The 21,959-nt window shown below is 36.5% G+C and overlaps 2 protein-coding genes across 2 annotated transcripts in view; one reads left to right on the top strand and one right to left on the bottom strand.

Moving 5' to 3' along the window:
- Positions 1-12,295, bottom strand: part of NUP88 (nucleoporin 88) — a 34,811-nt gene extending 22,516 nt beyond the window's left edge. The window contains exons 1-7 of the mRNA XM_053707514.1: positions 11,985-12,295; positions 10,053-10,222; positions 9,542-9,667; positions 8,063-8,149; positions 3,525-3,695; positions 3,152-3,338; positions 2,657-2,801 (exon numbers count right to left, since the gene is read on the bottom strand). Of these exons, the coding sequence (XP_053563489.1) occupies positions 2,657-2,801; positions 3,152-3,338; positions 3,525-3,695; positions 8,063-8,149; positions 9,542-9,667; positions 10,053-10,222; positions 11,985-12,245 (1,147 nt within the window). The 5' untranslated portion in view covers positions 12,246-12,295. The remainder of the gene's footprint in view (positions 1-2,656; positions 2,802-3,151; positions 3,339-3,524; positions 3,696-8,062; positions 8,150-9,541; positions 9,668-10,052; positions 10,223-11,984) is intronic.
- A 611-nt stretch (positions 12,296-12,906) lies between these two features.
- RPAIN (RPA interacting protein) overlaps positions 12,907-21,959 on the top strand; it is a 66,524-nt gene continuing 57,471 nt past the window's right edge. Inside the window, exons 1-5 of the mRNA XM_053707512.1 lie at positions 12,907-13,170; positions 16,418-16,606; positions 19,944-20,016; positions 20,137-20,248; positions 20,339-20,402. Of these exons, the coding sequence (XP_053563487.1) occupies positions 13,099-13,170; positions 16,418-16,606; positions 19,944-20,016; positions 20,137-20,248; positions 20,339-20,402 (510 nt within the window). The 5' untranslated portion in view covers positions 12,907-13,098. The remainder of the gene's footprint in view (positions 13,171-16,417; positions 16,607-19,943; positions 20,017-20,136; positions 20,249-20,338; positions 20,403-21,959) is intronic.

The raw sequence follows: 21,959 nt of genomic DNA, 5'->3' as shown, positions 1-21,959 counted from the left end.
ATCAAGGAGTCAAATTTTACCTTAGAGCAGAGCCTTATGGTGACCACTGCAAATACTATTCACTACACAAGTGAAAAAAGGGGCACTCAACTAAGAAAAAACAAACAAAAAAAAAAAACACACACACATTGTCATGATACACTCATGAGGAGTAGTTTATACCTGGATTGGCTACCCAACAGAGGTGGTATGTCTCACCATTGCCAGGTTAATCTGAAATGTTCTGTGTGTAAAATCTGGGTTTGTTCAGGAATGCTGTGGTCTTAAAAAAAAACAAACAAAAAAAAAACAACCTTCTCCCCCCCCCCTCCTCTTGGTGCATGGTACTTCTTGATACTGTGCGAGTTAAGGCTGGCTATGAATGGTTGAACGATCGTAAATTATAACAAGGGCATGGGCGCCTTGACAAGACAAAGGAAACACTAAGTTAGAACTGAATGTTACCCAAAACTTAGGCAGAACTTGCAAGGGACCAGAAGGAACAACAACAACTACTGAAGCAGGTTCTCACCATATACATAAAGGAATTTGATAATTGTTTATTTATTATGTCCCATTTTATTTTAAAGCGTTGCATCTTTGCATATATGTTATTTTGAATGTTTTTATTATTTGGCAGTGTAACCTGTATTGGTATTTTTGTTATTAAACATATAGAAAATCAAATTCCGTCTTTGGGCTCTAATATCTGATTTCACACTCTGAAGAGTCAAGGTTAAAAAGGCACGTTACCTAATTTTTAATTGTGTGAGTTATTGGGTTTCCAAGACACCATTTTAATTAAAAATGATTGGTGGTGGCAGCAAGTGTTAAGCTGGGTTGGTGTAGGTAGGATTTGGGGGTTAATTTGGTGTCCCTTTATGTCCTTTCTAGAGATAAAGGTTTCAGGAAATCAGAAGCTGCATGCTATTAACCCCTTCATGCCCACACCCTCCCCATTGTGACGGATGGATGGAAAAGCTTAATCGTCACACACACAACAGTACAGTACAGAGTGGTGCCAGTGTTATTTGAACCATGACCTATATAGATAATTTGTATTCATTAGTTTGTTTTAACTATACATTTTTTTACATAATGCCTCCTTTTGCAAGACTGCTGTAAATTCAGTCGTTTTAGCATTCAGTAGATATTTTTGTTATCCTTCTTATCTTTTCTCTCACTGTATACACAGTAATACCAATACTTAGGGCCTGATTCTAAAAACTTTGCCAGATCAGGCTTTAAAAACCATGCTGACACTCACAAGGGCTGCCCTCAGGAATACTATTAAGGGTCTGTCCCTGAGAGTTTGCGAAATGCTCCCACAGAAACCATTGGAGAGTGCAAAGTTACCTGGGGGTTTTGTAAAAACTTGCAACTTTTACCATCAAAATTGAGTCAACTTCGAGAAATGTAATTTCAAGACATATCTGTGTTGCTATAGAATAATGCTCCAATTGGTCGTAGGCCCGTTCAGTTGAGCCTGCAACTGATATTTATGAAGCAGCGGTTTAAACCACTGCTTTATAAACCCTTTCCGCAAAACTGGAGTTGGCAGATGAAAATCACCCAGGATTCATTTGACCGGGTTGATTGACAAGCCCACACCCTTGCGTGAGGGTAGGGGGCAGTATTGCACAAGTGTTCCTTTGTGCTATAATAAATATGGGGAGCAAATTCACCCCACAATTTGCGATAAGATGCAGACAGGTTCACGTGATTTCTGGCTCAATTTTCAGAGCTAAGTTACATGAAAAGGGAGCAAAACAAATAATGAAAATATATTGCAAAGTTTTTTTCCCTATTATAAAAAACTACACATTTTATATTAAAAAAATAAAAAAAATCTTATGGCGTTTACAGTCCCTTTAAAAGCCCACTTTAAGTAACCAGGAAAAGGGTGACCATGTTTTTAAAATCTAAACTTAGAAAAAATGTATAATGCATATAAATTACACATCATACACAAATGCACTGTATACACATAAAGGCCCACATCAAATCTATGAATAAATTATTTACAAGTTTTACTATGCTTTTGGAAGTGAAAAGATTAAATTTCACACATGCAAATTGCTGTTGATATTTTACACTGTACAACAGTATCGATGTAGACTTACTAAATAGCCATCGTATTAGTGATTTCGTTATGCGTAACTGGTAAGTTTCTAGCAAATTCAAAATGGAATTAGTTTACCTTTAGCTCTGGTAACTTGCACTTTAGTGAGAAAAAAACAACAACTTTACTTTCAACTTGTAATATGAGCTCACAGATGATTGAGGAATTTACGCAGTTGTAAAAAAAGACCCAAATATACCCCCCCCCAAAAAAAAATAATAGCAAAAACTGGGCATACAAAGACCTTTGAAATGGAGTTTGTATTTTGAGTCAGGCTAAACAATTTATGAACACAAAAAAACAAAATGAATCACTTCTAATCTAAAGAACCAACAAAAGCAAACTAGCAGATACCACATATTTGTGCGTGTATTGCAACAAATGTAGAGCATGTGGGAGGGTGATCCTCTCCACTAAGGTTAAAACAAGTGCATATTTTTGATGCTATGGGCAACAAGATGGCACTCAAACAAAGCTTGAAGTAGTTGACTTACAAAACATTGACAAACCCTAAACACAAAGCTAGCATAATTCAAATAGGAGGAAGTCTCCTACCTCTGTGCAGTTTAATTGCACATGAGAACTCTGACTCAAGAGTATATTCTTCCTCAGTTGTTAACTTCAATGCCAGCTCCAACTCCACACATTCAAATACATACAGCGATGGTAAATCAGAACCAGAATTCCAAGATGTATTTGACTGTAAAAAATAAAATGGGGCATAACATTAAAAATGTAAGTGTTATGTAGAAGAGGCACTAAAAGGGAGTCATGGTCTACTTGTTTCTGAAGCTGATCTCTTTGTGTTTGTAGTGTGAGCCAAATAAAAATATACTGACAATAACAATAGTTCTCTACTTGTGGTGCAGAAAGAAAAAAAAAAGTGCAAAATGTACATTTATATATTTTCTTTTAAGCTTATACCACATTACTACTACTGGCTGTGAATAAAGAGCCTAGTCTTCTACAAGTCTGCACAGATCTACCAGTATCATAGCTAACCAATAACATGTAAAAGCATGGACGACAAATTATCAAGTGGAAACATACCATTTGTTCATCATCTTCCTCCCCTTCTAGCACCACACAGTGATATAAAAGACCTGATTCGGTAGCAATGACTAGGATGTTAGGAATGCAAGGCAAGCAGAGAACTGAGCATGCATCAAAGCCATAGTTATCCTCTGCAGCAGGGTGCATGGGAAGTGGGCCCAGGAGTTTACCAACATTGCTGGCACTGAAATAGATAAAGAAGAAAAATAATAAAATCACCTGGCATATTATCTAACAGTACTTTATGACAAACAATGTCCAGGTTAAATGGATACTTAGAATATAAAACTACTTTATTAGAATTAGGACAAAGAACTGTTGGAAGGTAGAGATTACAACAACCACCTGGGTACAACATGGCAAAGTATACCTCGTATGAAGGTCAATATAAATCAGAAAGGTTTCTCCATTTTCATACAGGATGTAGAGTGGGTAGGCGTGAGTCTCTTTTCCATTTAGTCCAAAGCCCTTTGAGATCACAGCAAGTGGTCCAAAATCACAGGCAACTGCAGTCTCACCAAGAGAAGCTTTATAGGATCTCCTATGAACAAGGGAAAGGTTATAAAAAAGTAAACCTAAACTATGTCCTTTAAAAGAGACATTAAACTGGTGAATACAACTACAGTAGCATGGTTGCTACTCATCATGCTATTGTTTTTTTTATATCTTTGCATGCAGCTTGCTTTAAATTTTAACCTATTACAGAAACCAGTTAGTAAAGGTCTGTATTTTTACACTGGGTGCAGCCATCTTGTAGAGTGTGTAAACATTTGCTTTAAAAATGAAATCACGCGATTGTGTGATTTAAAGGCTGGGATCGGATCATAGGGAACTGCCTAGGCTGCTACGCACGCCCCCCAGTCCAATTACTGCTTGTGTCAAAGAAGGCTGCAGGACGCCGTATTAGGTAGGACGTTCCATGCCGTCATAACTGTGTTAAAGCCCAGCACTATTAGGACGACATGGAACATCCTAATGGCGTGAAGAACACCTGCGCTAATAAACACTATGTGGCTCCTAAAACTTCTCTCCTAAGAGGAAAATTGACCTCCTCTGTGGTCAAAGTGAAGAATACATTAAAGGAGATCTCCTACAAAAAGGGCTATAGTGGTAATAATGGGTACACAAACTTAAAGGGACAGTCTAGTTTTAAAAAAAAAAAAAAAAAAAAAAAAAAAAAAAAACACCAAAAAAAACCCCCACCTCATGATTCAGATAGGGCATGTCATTTTAAACAACTTTCCAATTTACTGTTATCATCAAATTTGCTTTGTGTGGTTTTTTTTGTATTCTTAGTAGAAAGCCTAAACCTAGGTAGGCTCATATGCTAATTTCTTAGATCTTGAAGGCCGCCTCTTATTTGAATACATTTTGACAGTTTTTCACAACTAGAGGGCTTTACTTCATGTGTGCCATATAGATAACATTATGCTCACTCCCGTGGAGTTACCTAGGAGTCAGCACTGATTGGCTAAAATGCAATTCTGTCTAAAGAACTGAAATAAGGGGGCAGTCTGCAGAGGCTTAGATACAAGGTAATCACAGAGGTAAAAGTATTAATATAAAACTGTGTTGGTTATGCAAAACTGGGGAATGGGTAAAATAGGGATTATCTATCTTTTAAAACAAAAAATCTGGTGTAGACTGTCACTTTAGGAGGACTGATATCCCTTTAAAAGTCAAATAATAAAGTGACAAATAATAAAGTGACACTGGTTCACATTAAAAAGTCAATGATGTGTATAATCCACAATATGTTTTCCAAAAAATTAGGCGTACGCTGAGCTGTACATCAAAGTGTATGGATCCTATGTGGAATATATTAAGTTATTTTACAAATGGTTGATACACACTTTAATTCGTTTTTAAATGTCACAAGGGTGTAATCAGAGACACTTGTGGCATTTAAAAACTTATTTAAAGGGACATGAAACCCAAAATTTTTCTTTCATGATTTAGAAAGAGCATGCAATTTTAAACAACGTTTTAATTTACTTCTATTATCTAATTTGCTTCATTCTCTTGATATACTTTCCTGAAAAGCATATCTAGATAGGCTCAGTAGTTGCTGATTGGTTGCTGCACATAGATACCTTGTGTGATTGGCTCACCCATGTGCATTGCTATTTCTTTAACAAAGTATATCTAAAGAATGACACAAATTTGATAATAGAAGTAAATTGGAATGTTGTTTAAAATTGTATTCTCTATCTGAATCATAAAAGAACATTTTGGGGTTTAGTGTCCCTTTAAGTGTGCATTAACCATTTCCAAATAGGATCATACACTTTTGTACAGCTCAGCGTTGGCCTAACTTTTTGGAAACCATATTGTGGATTATACACAACATTGAGTTTTTATTATTTTATTTCTAAAGGGATATCAGTCTGGTTTGTTTTAATGGTTTTATCAAAAATTACCATCTTATGAATCTTTTTTTATTTGTATTTCCATACCTACTTTTTTAGCATGCAAGCTTTTTGTTTGATTTGTTGACTTTGTACATTATATTGGTAGCAAATTAATATACCCATATATTAAAGAGCGTGTATTGTTGCATCCTTTGACAGAAGCAGTGAGCTTTCATAGAACAGTCATGTTACTGACTTTTGACAACTGTACTTTACACTTTGGTTTAGCACAACAGCAAGCTGAGAATTTACATATTTGCAGTATTTTAATTAAAAAAAAAAAAAGAAGTTGCATAACAAATATAAAAAACACTCATAAATAAAATAGAATAATACAGTTACTGCAAAAATGTGCAGCTCCTGTTCTGTATTCTACACTATAAACCAAAGTGCATTATTTATTGGTTTGTGAGAAGGCAGGACAGCAATACCTGTAAGCAGGCATTCCGGTACCTCAGTGTGGTTAGTGCCTGCATTTAGGGAGGACCTACGTGTATAGAGCAGGATTGTGTCAGAGAATCAATCTAGAAGCCCTGATGCTGTCCTAAAATCTCACTTGCAGGCTCACTTTAAAAGGGACAGTCTATTCAAAATTAAACTTTCATCAGATAGGGCATGCAATTTTAATTCCTACCAGAAACGTCAGAGAAAAACTTGCCTAAAGTACTGGTGAATTTTTGCTATCACTCTGATTAAATAGATATTTGATTTACTGACAAAAAATATATTTTTAAAGTAGAAATCCCAAGGTATTGATATATGACCATTTTGCTATACTTGATGCCACTATTTGACCACCAGTTACTATCAGATAAAAAAAATTGTGAATTTTTTTGAAAACTGAGTTTCTCACTGAAATTATTTACACAACTTCTGCAGTTATATGACAAATGGTTTTAAAAGCTTCTGTGGGATCCCCTTTGTTCAGAAATAGACATGCATGGCTTTTCCATTGCTTTTTGGAAATTAAAATGCTGCAAATTGCAGCTACGCACCTTATGCAAAATTCCTGGCAGTGAAGGGGTTAATCAGTTAGCTTGTAAGATTACTTTTTTATATATATCCTAGAAAGATCTGATCAAGAAAACTCATCCAGAAATCTTAGCATGAAGAAGGGTGGAATTAGATTAGATAAAAGTACCAAATCTTATCCTTAAAATTATTATTATTGTGAATGTACAGTAGATATAAAAAGTCTACGCAACCAAGTTAAAATGTCAGGTTTCTGTGATGTAAAAAAATTAGACAAAGATAAATCATTTCAGAACTTTTTCCACCTTTAATGTGACCTATAAACTACACAACTCAATTGAAAAACAAACTGAAATCTTTAAGGTGGAGGGAAGTAAACAAAAAAACTAAAATAATGTGGTTGTGTTCAGAATTAAGCAATCACATTCAAAACCATGTTAAATAAGAGTCATCACACACCTGCCATAATTTAAAGTGCCTCTGATTAACCCCGAATAAAGTTCAGCTGTTCTAGTAGGTCTTTCCTGACATTTTCTTAGTCGCGTCCTACACAAGCCATGGTCCGCAGAGAGCTTCTAAAGCATCAGAGGGATCTCATTGTTAAAAGGTATCAGTCAGGAGAAGGGTACAAAAGAATTTCCAAGGCATTAGATATACCATGGAACACAGTGAAGACAGTCATCATCAAGTGGAGAACATATGGCACAACAATGACATTACCAAGAACTGGATGTCCCTCCAGAATTGATGAAAAGACGAGAAGAAAACTGGTCTGGGAGGCTCCCGTATTCTTCATATGTTTGGGCTTTGGGGTAGACGGCAAGACGGAAGCCTTTTCTTTTTGGCGCAAAAACAACACTGCATATCACCAAAAGAACACCATACCCACAGTGAAACATGGAAATGGCAGCATCATGCTTTGGGGCTGTTTTTCTTCAGCTGGAACTGGGGCCTTATTCAAGGTAGAGGGAATAATGAACAGTTCCAAATACCAGTCAATATTGGCACAAAACCTTCAGGCTTCTGCTAGAAAGCTGAACATGAAGAGGAACTTCATCTTTCAGCATGACAACGACCCAAAGCATACATCCAAATCAGCAAAGGAATGGCTTCACCAGAAGAAGATTAACGTTTTGGAATGGCCCAGCCAAAGCCCATACCCGAATAGGTTTATAGGTCACATTAAAGGTGGAAAATGTTCTGAAATTATTTATCTTTGTCTCATTTTTTTACATCACAGAAAGCTGACATTTTAATAGGGGTGTGTAGACTTTATATCCACTGTACTTTAAAGGGAAGCAAAATCAGTGGGGACATTGTTAATCTAAAAGAAGCAAAGCTGAACCACCAGGTGATAAATACAGCAGGGATAAAGTCAAGAAGTATTTTGTAATATTTTCCTAGCCATGCTTCACAAGCCGATATGGAATATAATTTAATCTTATTGTATATAAGCAAAGACATAACCTGAAGATACAAAGAGTACATATTTCAATTCATGTCAATGGAATATCATTTTACATACCCATTATGAGGAATAGTAGTTTCTTCATCTCCGTTAGAAAGTAAGATAAACTTTGCAGGTGTTAAAGGATCCTGGAGATTGTATATTCTAAAATACAAAACATAGAAAGTTATTAAAACAATTTATAATGAACTCTAAAAATACATCCAACTTCACATATCCCCGCAAACATTCAATTTTGCAAGTGGTCTTACAACATGGAGAAAGAGAGACACCGAGAAAGAGAGCATGCAATTTTAAGCAACTTTTTAATTTACTCCTACTATCAATTTTTCTTCGTTCTCTTGCTATCTTTATTTAAAAAAGCAGGAATGTAAGCTTACAAGCCGGTCCATCTTTGGTTCAGCACCTAGGTTGTTCTTGCCGATTGGTGGCTAAATGGTATTCACCAATTAGCAAGCGCTATCCAGGGTTTTGAACCAAAAATGGTCCGACTCGTAAGCTTACATTCCTGCTTTTTCAAATAAAGATAGCAAGAAAATGGATAAAAGGAGTGCATTAGAAAGTTGCTTAAAATTGCATGCACTATCTGAATCATGAAAGAAAAAAAAAATTGGGTTCAGTATTCCTTTAAGGAACCACAAAAACACTGCTAACTTTGCTATTAAAGACAGTTTATTGAAAGATTGTAGGAAACTCTTGTAATAAGGTTTCTATGACCCTAAGGGACAGTAAACACTTTTTTTTTTTCAAGCCACAGTTCAGATGAATAAAATGACAGTCACACTTGCCTGCAATGTTGTTGTTCCAGCTTCTGCCAATCAGAAACCATACAGACTACATTGCAAAACACATACTCACTGATCAGCATTAGATTCCAGGCAAAATGTTTGATGGGTCAAGCAACATTATTACTGCAGCAGGAGCAAGCCTTAAACTTAGGTCAATTGAGAGGGAGGTACAGCTTCCAACTGGCTGTACCTGTCCTTTGTAACAAAAAAAATAAACTAAAATATAAAAAAACAACAGGCAGGGTCTGCATCCAGAGGGTTGCACTTAGAGTATTTTCTTATACTGCTTAGTGCCATCCAAACTGAACTGTTTGTCTCCAATTTAGCTTATACCTGCTGAGAAAGTGCGCACTGCAGACTTTCCATCAGTTACATCATCAACTGAAAAAGCAGTGACCAATAGAACAGAAATTCCTGTGCATGGATCAGTGTTCTAAAGCTGAGCATGGCACTGAAAACAAGGACAGCAAGCAAGGCAAGAGGAAGGAATACGTCAGCTGAGGGCTCTGTAAATTATCTGAGCTGGCAAACAATCCTCCCTTATCAGTGGACATTGTACTCCCATTTAATATGTTCCCAATGGTCTAATTTAACTACTGGAGTGTACTTAATGGTTTGCAAACCCCTTTATCTTTATTTCATTAGTTGAAAGAGCTGATAAAGAATGAAATAAAAAAAATCTCAACTTAAAAATGAAACACACACACACAGAATAAAAACAATGAAACTCAATGTTTTTCTGTTTTACCTTAACGCATTATCAGATGTTAGCAAAATCAGATGCGGTTCAAGTGTCTCACTTGGGTGCCATATTGCCTGCTTCAGAATCAAGGAAGAAGAATTGGTGAAAATCCTTTCAGCAACTGAGATGGTCCTGTTCATAAATAAAAAGTACAAAATTAGTCCCTTAATCCAGAAACCTGGAGTGTGCATCATGAAACCTATTTGAAAAAAGTTTATTCCACTTCAGTAAATGAGTCAAACATTATTTTTTGCCATGTTAAATCTATTTAAATCAATGATCTAAATGCTAGAGACGTCATATGTCCTTAAAAGAGTGTGGGGTGGAGATAAACAGATGCATTTTACCCAGGGCAAGCAAATATGCAGATTCGTAAAAATCCTGTCTATAATTAAAAAGAAAACATATTTGTTACTTAAATAAAGGTTTGTGAATGTAACCGATCACTGAAATATTTGGCTTATAATGAACAGATCTGCAATTTACTCATTTGCATCGTATAAGCTTAAAAACACACCTGCAGTTCACAGTCTTTTCACCACCTTCAAATTCAGAGTTCTTTCCCCAACGCTTAGGAACTTCCAAGACCATCAGACCTTTATTGCCAATCAGTGCAATGTGATGCTTTGTGGGGCTCAGCAAGACTTGAGTGACATCAAAGAGGGGAGGGTTTATGCACATAAGTTTCTGAAATCATAAAACGGATTTTTAAAATGTTTGTTTTCTGCCATTTACGCTAAATTATTTACAAACATAACAGCATGCAGCAAATTTGTGCCAATAAGAGATAAAGTATTTGTACGAACCGCATCAAAAGTGTAAAAAAGATTTTAGAAAAACTACATCAGTCCTCAAACAAAGACACTATCATTTAAAAATACAAAATAGGTATGGAAACAGGCTGGTTTAATAATTATCAAATCAAAAAGATAAAAATGGGTGTATATTTAAAGGGATATGAAAGCCAACAATTTTATTTGTGATTTAGACAGAACAGCGGTCGCCAACCAGTGGTCCATGGACCACTGGTGGTCCACGACACCATCAAGCAGGAATTAATCTCCTCTGATGGTGTCACCCCCGTCGCGCCGCAACTCCCTACAGTGCCTGGCTGGACATCAGTGAAAACCGACTGAGGCATTAAATTACAATCTCCCTACGCACGCTGCGTAGTACTGCGGATTGTATTTTTACCTCCTCCCGCCTGGTGCGCTGCTCAAAGGAAGACGCTTCCATTCTAAAGCCAGCAGAGGTTGGTATAGTCTTGGCTTGAAATAATTGAATTAAAAGTAAATAAAAAAAAGTTTTTTTCCCCCCTCATATTTCATTTATTTTCTTCCCTTTACCCGTCTCTTTGTAGTAGTTTTCCTAATTCTTTCAGATGGACTTACATCAATGTTTGTCTTCCTCCCCTCCATTTTTTTTTTATTATTAAATATTAATTATTTTTCATTCTAATAATTTTTCCACGCACAAAGCCATTCAACCAGAATTCCAGTAATTGATCAGCCATATCCCACCAGTATTATAGTAATTGCCAGTAACATCAGTTGTGGTTAGCTCACATCCATTTTGAGAGCTTCTGATATAAACTTAATTTAGGACTCCAATGTCTGTCCATGATCATAAGCAGTTTTGAATAATTCCTAACTGGGGAGGTAACTTGGAAGTCTCGTAGTCCTTTTAAATATAATTATTTTCCCCCCACTTTCTGCCTCTCTGTTTCCAGTTCAAAGGTTGGCATTCACCATTGATCTGTCATTTGTAAGTATTCTCTCAGTTCTGTCATTCAGTTAGTTAATTCCAAAAAATAATTCTTAAAAATGTGTAAATATATATATACATAATGTAAGCTTAGCTATGGTTTTACTAGGTATGATATATATATATATATATATATATATATATATATATATATATATATATATATATACACACATACACATACATTAGAGGTTTGTACCTTAAAAACAAAAAAACACAGACGCAACATGTTAGTGGTCCACAGGATTCAAAATTGTGAGTTTAGTGGTCCCTGAGGTCCGAAAGGTTGGCAATCATTAGATAAACAACATTTTTTTTACCATTTTCTATAATAATTGCATGTAAAAATAAAGGTGAACAGTTTTCACATTTTATTCAACAAGACTCACTCACACGACTGCCATAGTCTGCATTTCCCTACAGGTTTTTGTAGAATATTTACTAGGACTGCATAGCGTCACAATGCACTGATGTGCACTACATAGTTACAATACCACCGTATGACTTATATTATTCATGTAACATCTGAAGATAAGAAGAATAGTTTCTCATATCTGCAACTGTCTTATTGATATTTACTCGTACATAATTCAGTGTAGATGTCTGTTTTAGACCTATAGAGAAATAATTGTTACATGGCCCTGCTTTATATTCGTGATACAAAGTACTGTCATTTTAGTCTCACCTGCTCTCCCCCGCTGATCTGAGTCTCGTTACCGAGGTCCCGCAGTCTTAGTGTGATGAACCCGCATTCCTTTGAGTCCCACAGCAGTAGGTCTCCATCTAGACAGCACAATAAGTTCCTCACTTGTCGCGCATACTCGGGTTTCCTAACCCGCCCGTTTCCCTCTTCAGTTTCACACAACCGCTTCCGGAGACGAGCAAACACTGCATGCTCAGAAAGCCCACTCTGCCACCGGTCAGCAAATCTGCCCATTCCCGCCATGTTTCCCTCAGACTGGCCAACTTGACTGACGTCATTGTCAATGGACTAGCCGCAATAGACTAATCACATTTCAGTGTCACTATCGTGATGGGCATGGCTTTGTGACGACATCATGTTTCAGTGTTTTTTCCCAGAATCCTCCACTGCCTGTCAAATGTCGCTGTGCAACCATCATAAACTTTGTCACCAGAAAAGCAGACAATTGGTTAAACAACAGATTAGAATAATGTTAACAGGCATTCAAACGTGGATATTTGATTCACTCTAAAGTATCTTTTTACTAACGTTTGGGTAAACCAGCTGCTACAATGTTACATATTACGTTCTAATATGGTGTGTAATATACATCATGATAAAAACCATAGGGATTGTTGCTGCTTAGCTAGGTACCCATAGATTGGAGGTAGTTAATGCCACAGACTTTGTCCGTGTAGCAACGTAGGTTTCTCACTCTTGTGGATAGTTTTACTGCTAAATAGCGATGATTTGCATAGAACATGAATGTTATTTTTTTGATATAGTGGATCATAAAATAAAAAGTACCAGAGTTTTGCTTTAAAAAAAAAATCCAGAGATTATTTGGGTATTCTGCTGTAAAAACATTATTGTGAGTGTGCTGTTACTTTAGAATAAGCACGCCTAGGGAAACGCAAATCCACATTATTGGCCAGTCCAAGTTAGCAATATATTCGTTGCACAGATTAAAAAACTACATGTACCGTCAAGCACAGGGACACAAGAAGCCGCCCTATCACGTGGGTGTGATATTTAAATACCCTAGTTGGTTGGGTGGATTGGTAAAAAAAAAAAAAAAAAAAATATTCCACTGCGATCGAACAGAACAGAGCAAGTAATGGAGGCGACGATGAAACATCGCGCTCTATACAAGGGAACTACTCCTCCTTGGAAGGATACTTACAGAAAGGTGCAATAATCAGTATTATCACATTAGTTGGTTTGTCATGGATCCGTCAAATACTGTTGTTGTCTTTTTTTTTCCCATCTAGAGAACATGTAAAATTAATCATGTTGATAAACCCAAATCCTTGCTCTGCAGTTAATAGGGTTATGCACTTTTGCTTGGTTTAACAGAACTAACTGAACTCGTATAGTCTCGTTTTTCTGTGTATTCAGCTTTGTGTGTGTATATTTTTTATATTCCCATCCAGAGCTACCAGTGATATAAAGTAGAATTCTTAAAACTTCCAGAATTACTGTTAGGCTTGCAGGGGCACGTAAAAACCCAAACGTTCATGCAGGGGCTGTGTGCTAAATCTAAACTGGAATCTTTAGCTATGGGCTTGGGCTGTGCGGATTCACTTATACTAAAGGGACCAAGAAGTGCAAAATGAAAATTCTGTAAGCTTAGGGCATTTTATCCTTTTTACTTGTGCTTGCATAGAACTGTTTCGGGTTCCGGTTTTTGAGCAGTAGTAGTAATTCTCTGCTGACTCATAGCTGAATGCATGCACCTGGTGAGCCAGTGTCAATAAGCATGTGTGTAGCCACCAATCACAAGCTAGCTCATAGTCCTGAAACTACCTAGGTATGATTTTGAACAAAGGATAATTATAGAAAGTTTTAGAATAGTAGTGTTTATTTAGTATAAACAAATGTTATTTTAAAATAAACCTAAAAAGAAATGTATTGTTAAAAACAGCAATTTATTGTTTGCAATAAAAAAATAGCCCTTAGAATTTCTCTATGTAGCCCTTGCAATTTCAAAGTTATGTATATTTCCAGCCAATCACAAATGCATATGTATATTGTGAACTCTTGCACATGCTCAGTAGGAACTGGTGACTAAATATAAAGGCTGCACATTTTGTTAATAATGGTAAATTGGAAAGTTGATTTGACCTGTGTGTCCCATGCTGCATTCTCCCTCTTCTAAGTGAGCAAAACAGACTTACTGATTCTCTTGCATTATATAAACACTAAGCCAGTTTACGTTACTTTAAAGGGATACTAACCCCTCATTTTTTCTTTCATGATTCAGATAGAGCATGCAATTTTAAGCAACTTTCTAATTTACTCCTATTATCATTTTTTCTTTGTTCTCATGTTATCTTGATTTGAAAAAGCAGTAATAAAAGGTTAGGAGCCGGCTCATTTTTTTTAGTTCAGCACCTTGGTAGATCTTTTAGGGTTTGAGGAGTAAGTGGATATAAAAAGTAGGCTTGCTTAGCTAAGTGAAGGGCAGCGGTGTAAGACTAAAGAATTAACTTATAGTGCATGAAATCTGGTTCTGAAGTGCGGGAGCATTTTTGTAGGTGGCATGTTTGCTGGAGCTGACGACGTGGGGCTTTGCAAGTTGGGGAGGAGCGAGAGTATCAAGTGCAGAGGAGAGTATTGTTATAGTGGGTTGTAGCAAGGTCAGGGCAGGATATCGTGGAAGTGTGGGTGAAGTGTTTTTGAATAAGGTTGGAGAGGATCCATCCACAGTGTGCAGATTTCTACAGGTGCGAGGGGGAGTAGTAGGTTTAGCCTGTATATTAAGATTAAAGGTGAGCAGATGGTGGGCTGAGATGGGAAATGGGCAACATCAGATAGAATACCAGATCAATAGTGTCCATTGTGGTGGGTAGGGAATATTGTTGCTTATGAGAGGCCGAAGAAGTTGGTGAGTGAGAAGTTTAGAGGCAGATGGGTTATCAATGGGGATGTTGAAGTCCCCCAGAATTAGAGTAGGTGTATTTGGAAACTGCAAAAAGGTTGGAAACAAACGGGTCGTGAACAGTTCTAAGTTTGTTAGACAGAGCGTGCATTCCAGAGAGCACAAGAAAAGACGGGATAAGCGCTGTGTTAATGGAGATTGTTGGTATTGTGTGACCTAGAGTTTTTGCAGTGGGAGACTGAGCGAGAGTGTGAAATTCTGGTGATTGATGCAGGGCCAGGTTTAGGAGAGACGTCACCAGCAGCAAGCCATAGTAGCAGTGAGTGACAGGTGAGTGAGACTTGTAGGAGAGTGTATGATTAGACCCAGGAGAGTTAAATGGGGAAGGGTTTCTAAGGAGACAGTACTTCATGAGAGGGCACCATAGGGGATGAGAGAAGGGAGGGTAAGGTATGGAAAGTGTTGGGGTTGTTATAGGGACATGCAGTGAGTTTTAGGAGAAGGGCAGACAGTAGAAAAGAGATGGAGATCACTGTGCAGGTGTGTAGTTAGTAAGTTTTACCTGTTAGTGTGACTGCAGTTTCCCCCTCCAGTTTCTAATTCCAGTTAGTAACTCTGCCATTTGTAACAGTCACTTTGAGCAGAGACCCAGGGCTCAGGAGAGCCTGTGGTCTGCTGTTTGTAGCAGTGAGATCTAAGTTGTAATCTGGTTACAGAGCAGCCTAGTTAGCTAGCCGGGACACACACACACACACACACACACACACACACACACACACACACACACACACACACACACACACTAGAGGGGGGGGAGAGAAAATGGCAGGATGCACAGGATTATACAGAGTATCTGCTAAGATAATTACAAATAGCCAAAATACAAACCTCAGAAGAAATGCATACCAGAGTATGTTAACACAGATTAAAGGGACATGTATAGCAGCCAGGGAGATGAAAGAAAACTGGAATCATACCTGTAGAGAGATGAGATAAAGTAGGATTAGAACAGTGCTTGATATTGTAGCATTCAGTGCGTGTACACCGCACTGGCCAGTGACATTGCTTGTGATGTCTGACATTGAGGTGGTGCATGGCTGTCTAAAGTAAGGCAGTATATGGTAAAGCAATCCCCCTAACGTGAGTACAAATATTAGTAAAATCCATACTGCTATTAAAGGAACTGTTTTTAGTAATAGGATAGTGAAATAAACCGGACATTGAGCCACCCCGATTTATTTATTTTTACTTATTTTTTTATTTTTATACCAAATACATTTTTGAGGTTTTCAACACGTACAATAATATACTCATGTACATCAAATTGCATTTTGCCAGTTTTTACAATGTCAGGTTATCTTAACAATAAAAAAAAATTAGAACAGATGTTATAGTATAAAGTAAAGTTACAGCCTCTTTTATAGCAAGTATAATTCCCTCCAATAACATATGGGGCCGCTCATGGAGCTTGGAAAGTTTGCAGCACTCTAGAGAAGGGATTCTTTCTTATGCTTTGTAAGAAATAAAAATACTTTTTAACATTTTCTCTGAACAGAGATGTGTTGAAAGGCTGAAGGGTAACCGCTCTAAGCTCCTTGACAAGTTCCGGCAGGTGGGGGAAAGGCTTCATTCTGGGGCTGCTGGTTCTTTCCTGGTACAAGAAGTCATGGAGGAAGAATGGAAAGTAATGCAGTCGGAGAACACAGGTCTTCCATCTCTCTGGAAGAGGGACAAGTTTTCCCTGGTAACATATTTTTTTATTTTTTTTAATTTGTATAATATTGTGAATGTATTGATTAGATTAAAGTGATGGGGAAACTTCGTAGATTTATATTAATTTGTAATCTCAAAGTAAATGATGGGCACTTTCACTCATTAAAAGCATTGTAAACACTAAATTATTTAAATTACCCTTAAATGTTTTTATAGATTGCTGTTCCTCCGCCTGCAAGGCATAGTTTGACTGTGTTCAATGACAGTTCAGGCTGTAGCTAATTGTATTGTGCCCCCTTTGGCATCAAAACCAGCAGTGTTATTAACTTGCTGGATGCCAATGGGAGAGATATGATTGGCTACTGGCCAAACTGTTATTGAACAGACAGACTATGCTTTATGGTTGGAGAAATGGCACAATCTATAAAAAAAACAAAAAAAACCCAGGAGTAATTATTTAAATTTAGAGTTTATAATGCTTTTCATGAAGAAAGTGCTAATCATTTAGTTTATATTCACAATATTTGTAATTTACAATTGATTAAGTTTACCATCACTTTAAGACATTGAACTATAGGAAATATATAGTACATTAAAACTGATTCTTTACAATCTATCTAATGTAAGCATTACTCAATACTTAAAGGGACATTTGCAATATACATGTATTGGCAAAAATGCTTCTATTAAGAGTTATCACTGTTTTGATGTTGGCATTTTGCTATGCATGTGCATGTTAAGCATTGCTAGATATTGTCACTGCACCCACATTTTAATTAATGCAGCTGCTCAGATCATCAGTGAGGCTTGTATCATGTCAGCAATTAACAAATTGAGTCATTACCATATGATACAAGCACCTTAGGCTCTCCGAACAAGTGTTGTGTTTAAAATGCTGGTGCACGTTGCATACTTAAACACACTTTTGAAACAGCTATAGCTTTTATTAGAAGCATTTTTGCTAATGCATGTATATTACAAAATTGCTTCTGTTCAATACAGAAATGTACCCATGTGGTTTCCAATTTTGGCTGGAATATCCCTTTAACTTTCTATAGTGGTGGAGCAATGTTGCTATAGTTAACTAATCAGGAGAAGGTTACTAGACCTCTTAGGATATAGTAAAGAGCACAATTTCCTACTGATCAATACTAGTGGCATTTACCAGGCCTAGTTTAATACTAAATATTGATAAACACGTTGATTATATGAAATGTTTAGTTATGCGTAATGAAACTTTGCAATATACTTAAAGGGACATAAACCCAATTTTTTTTCTTCGTGATTCTGATAGAACATACAATTTTAAACAACTTTCCAATTTACTTCTCATCAAATTTTCATTTTCTTGTTACACTTTGTTGAAAAGCTGGGATGTAAGCTCATGAGTGTCTACAGCACTATATGGCAGCAGTTTTGCAACAATGTTATACATTAGCAGGATCACTAGATGGCAGCACGGTTTCCTGTCATGTAGTGCTTCAGGCATGTGCATGCTACCTACCTAGGTATCCCTTCAGCAAAGAACAGGAGAACAAAGCAAATTTGATAATAGAAGTAAATTGGAAACTTTTTTTTTTTTTTGTTTGGGTTTAATGTCCCTTTAATTATATCGTCCCATTTTGAGTAATTGAGCTTGGAAAATTGTGGTCTTTGTAATTCTAAAGACTAGAATTGCACCCTGCTGATTTCCCAAGGCTAATCTTGCTACATATCTATCCCTAATTGACTTTAACCAATAGCTGCAAAACAGTGTACTTTAAACTAAACTAACGTGATTTTATCTAGCCTTGTCTAGAGACTCAAGCTCAGATTGGTGCCACCAAATAAGACAAATAGTGGGTGGAGTCTGGCAGCATACAAGATGTGTGTTTTTTTTTTGTTTTTTTTTTTATTGTTTAAGCTTGGCTCATATAGCAACAAAACATGTTTGTTGCTTTTTTCCATATACATTACATATTATGCATTTATTGTATTTTCATGAAATACTCAATGTAAAACAAAATGCAGTACCTAGACATCTCAGCTTTAAAAAGAAAACTAATAAATGTTGTTGTAAGCCTGATTATTGTATGCTTCTCTCCTTAAATGTGAGATTGTCTGTCTGTTATTGCAATATGTGGATTGACCAAAAATGATAGAAGTTAAGACAAGATAAGGAATTGGGTTTCTTATTTGGAATATCTATATATTGGAAATAAACTTTTTTATTTTATAACAGGCTTGCACTAGGTTTATACTCACTACTAGCTGATTAGGAATGCACTGCTTCTCTTGGGGATAAAAGTGAGGGAATGAAGATAAATATCTCCCATGAGCAGTCCCTTCCTGCTAGATATATCACTATTAGGCTAAGCTGTAATGTGTTTAGGATTGTTAGTGTATCATTTAGGAACCCTGGGATGTACTCAGTACCTATCTGCTGCTTAGCGCTAATAATCTGCACTTCACACAGTATCTTCTCTTAAGGGTAAAGAGGCTAAAGAAAACCTTCAGTGGGGCAGGGGCATTTATTGTGGGCAGACACTGGCAGTTTAACTGAAAATTCCCTAATCAACCAAAGGCAGGAATGGGTACTATATATTGGTCAAAGTTCATATGTGAATGTGGATAAAACCTCTTTGCAGCCTATATGGTACACCCACAAAATATGTAACTCATTCCTATGTAGCCTTAATGTATCTTAACATACACAACTGTTTACAAAAAAATTAATAAAAATAGGGAGTAGTTTGTATTTAAAAACCCTTTTTATGTTCAAGCATTAAATGTTACTCATTCTTAAAGGGACAGTTCACCCAAAAATGTTCTCCCCTTTAAATTATTCCCAATGATCCTTTTAACCTGCTAGAGTGTATTAAATTGGTTACAAGTAGCTCCTTTACTCCTATTTCAGCATTTGAAATAGCTGATTTAGCCTGTGGTATCGCCACTTATACTGAACAAATTAATACTGGAGTATAGGCTATTGAATAGCCTAAGTATACACAGCCAGCAGAAGAGATTACTCTCAGTGGGATGCAGGATAGTTAAGTAATGATAATTTTCCATTGTTCTCTCTATGTATTGAGCTTTGGTGTTCCAGCCTAATAAAAGATAAGGAAGCAAGTCTGTGTACACAAAGTTATAACATAATGAGATCTGATATCACCTTTAAGTTCAACCCATTGTAATAGGCTGTGGTTTCAAAGCACAAAATCAGCTACTTCATATACACAAATAAGCATGAAAATGGAATTTCTTAAATATTTTATACTCTGCAGCTGGTATAACAAGTCATTTAAAATACATTAATGGGAAAACAATTTTACAGTGTACTGTCCCTTTAACTGAACATGTCAGGTGTGTAAACTTTTTTTTTTTTTTAGGCTGTAAGCCTATTTCAGGATCCTGATGAGCTGGCTGTAATGGAAGAAATAAAGCAAGAACTCCTATTAGAAGGTAAATCACCTTTTAAATCATATTGTGATGCCAAAAGCCCTCTTTACTAGAGCTCATAAGAAGAGTATTAAAATATATTGCACACAAAGCACAACTAATTAGGCATATTGTTTCTTGCAGAACAAGCAATGATTGAGGAAATTGAACACGTCCTCCAGTTTGAGGAAGAATGTTTAGACTCTGTAGTGGGCCTCAGTACTGATAATCAGATTGTTTGCCCTGTATGTAATAGGTATGTATTACACACTCGTCTTCACACTTCCACTGTCTTATGAATGTCAGGCTTTTTAGCATAAGTCATATATGGTCTGAACTCTTACAGGAATTATCTAACGGTAACAAGCTGCTTCATTCTATGCCAGTGTGGAGTCTACATTAATACAAAGGTTAGTGCGTTTTAATAGTCAAAATATGGCTTGCAACTGGATCAATTTATATGTACTGATTTTATTTTTTACCCAAAGCCTTTTCCACTACTCATCTTGCATTTATAGTGGACTCTGCCATTGGTTTTTCCTGCAGTTTTGAGGTGCTGAAGTTAATAACCCTGTTATTTTACTATTCCAAACGGATATACGTTCATATTAATTTCCATTTTGAAATATGTTTTTTAGTTTAATGTGCACAGGCATTTAGACTGCACCTGCGCAGAGCATATTGTCAGGGGTCCAGTTTGCATGAGCACTGAATTCATGCCACAGCTAGCTAAGCAGAGAAGATAATATATTTTACTGTGCACACAGCCTATGTACATATGCCTCATGCTACATCACTTCAATTTTGATAACTTTTACCAGAAGCATTTTTTCTATTACACATGTATTGGGGAAGAACAAATTCTGCTTTTAAAAAATTAAATGCATTCATGGGTATTTCACTTTGAAATACACAACCTCTATGGATGGCAGCTTTTTTTAATGTGTGCGGTTTCTTATCCTTTCTGCTGAAGCCAAACAATGGCTATTTTACACTATACTGGCATGCCCTGTTGCTACATACTTGAGTCCAGATTGGCTCTTCCTAATATCAAAACTAATGGCTGGAGTTTGACTGGCAAACAATTGTTCTAAAGTCCAGACTCAGATTAGTTTAATCTATTGGAAGACTGCAAAAAATGTTGCAATTGCAAGGGGGTTTACAGTACCTTAACTAATGCTGTGCATCTAAAACCCTGATTGTATGTGTAAATCATTTTTATTAAAACATTTTGGTTTCAATATAACATATCTAGCAATTCCATACATTTAGATCTAAGTATCAGGTTATTTAGCACTTTTATACAGTCTGAGTTCCCTACCTCCACACAGAAGTCCACCATAGCTCCGTGGCTCCCCAGTTCCGCTTTTTGAGTCCATAATGAATATTTGTTGCATAATGTCCAGATACTTTTTAGCGTTGACCATTGTTTCTTCATGTCAAAGCACAATATTCTGTCCAAATCAACATTGTCCATATCATTAAGGATGACTATATAAAGGCACATCTCAAGGGACGGGGGAAACCAGAGGATTATATAATAGTAACTGTAGGCAATCAAAATAAACCAACAAACTTTGGTTGTCAAAGATTCAGTAGGTTATAGAATCAATATACAGAGAACTTTGGAAGTCTCCACCTATCTACTCCCTCTGCTAGTTTCTCAGGTTCCTCAATCACCACCTATGTGTCTAACTAGAGTAACTCACTCCATTTCTAAGGTTCCAATGATACCACACCTAATAATTAGATTCTTTTGTAGCCATTGACCAGGCCGCAGCCTCATACATGATGTGTTAGTAAATTGGATGTTCTTTATTTCATTCCATGAGGGGGTACCACCCACCTTCCAGTATTTAGCTAAACATGTTCAATTTTAATAAAGGTGTTAAGGGGTTTATTAAGCTCTTTAAAGTGCATGTAAAGTCAAGTGAAGAGCTAATCATCAAAGTGTTTAATTACATAAA

This window comes from Bombina bombina, chromosome 3 (genome assembly GCF_027579735.1).
Source record: "Bombina bombina isolate aBomBom1 chromosome 3, aBomBom1.pri, whole genome shotgun sequence".
In the NCBI taxonomy this organism is placed as follows: Eukaryota; Metazoa; Chordata; class Amphibia; order Anura; family Bombinatoridae; genus Bombina; species Bombina bombina.
Note: the sequence above shows the minus strand (reverse complement) of the source record. Positions and strands in the feature narration are given on the sequence as shown.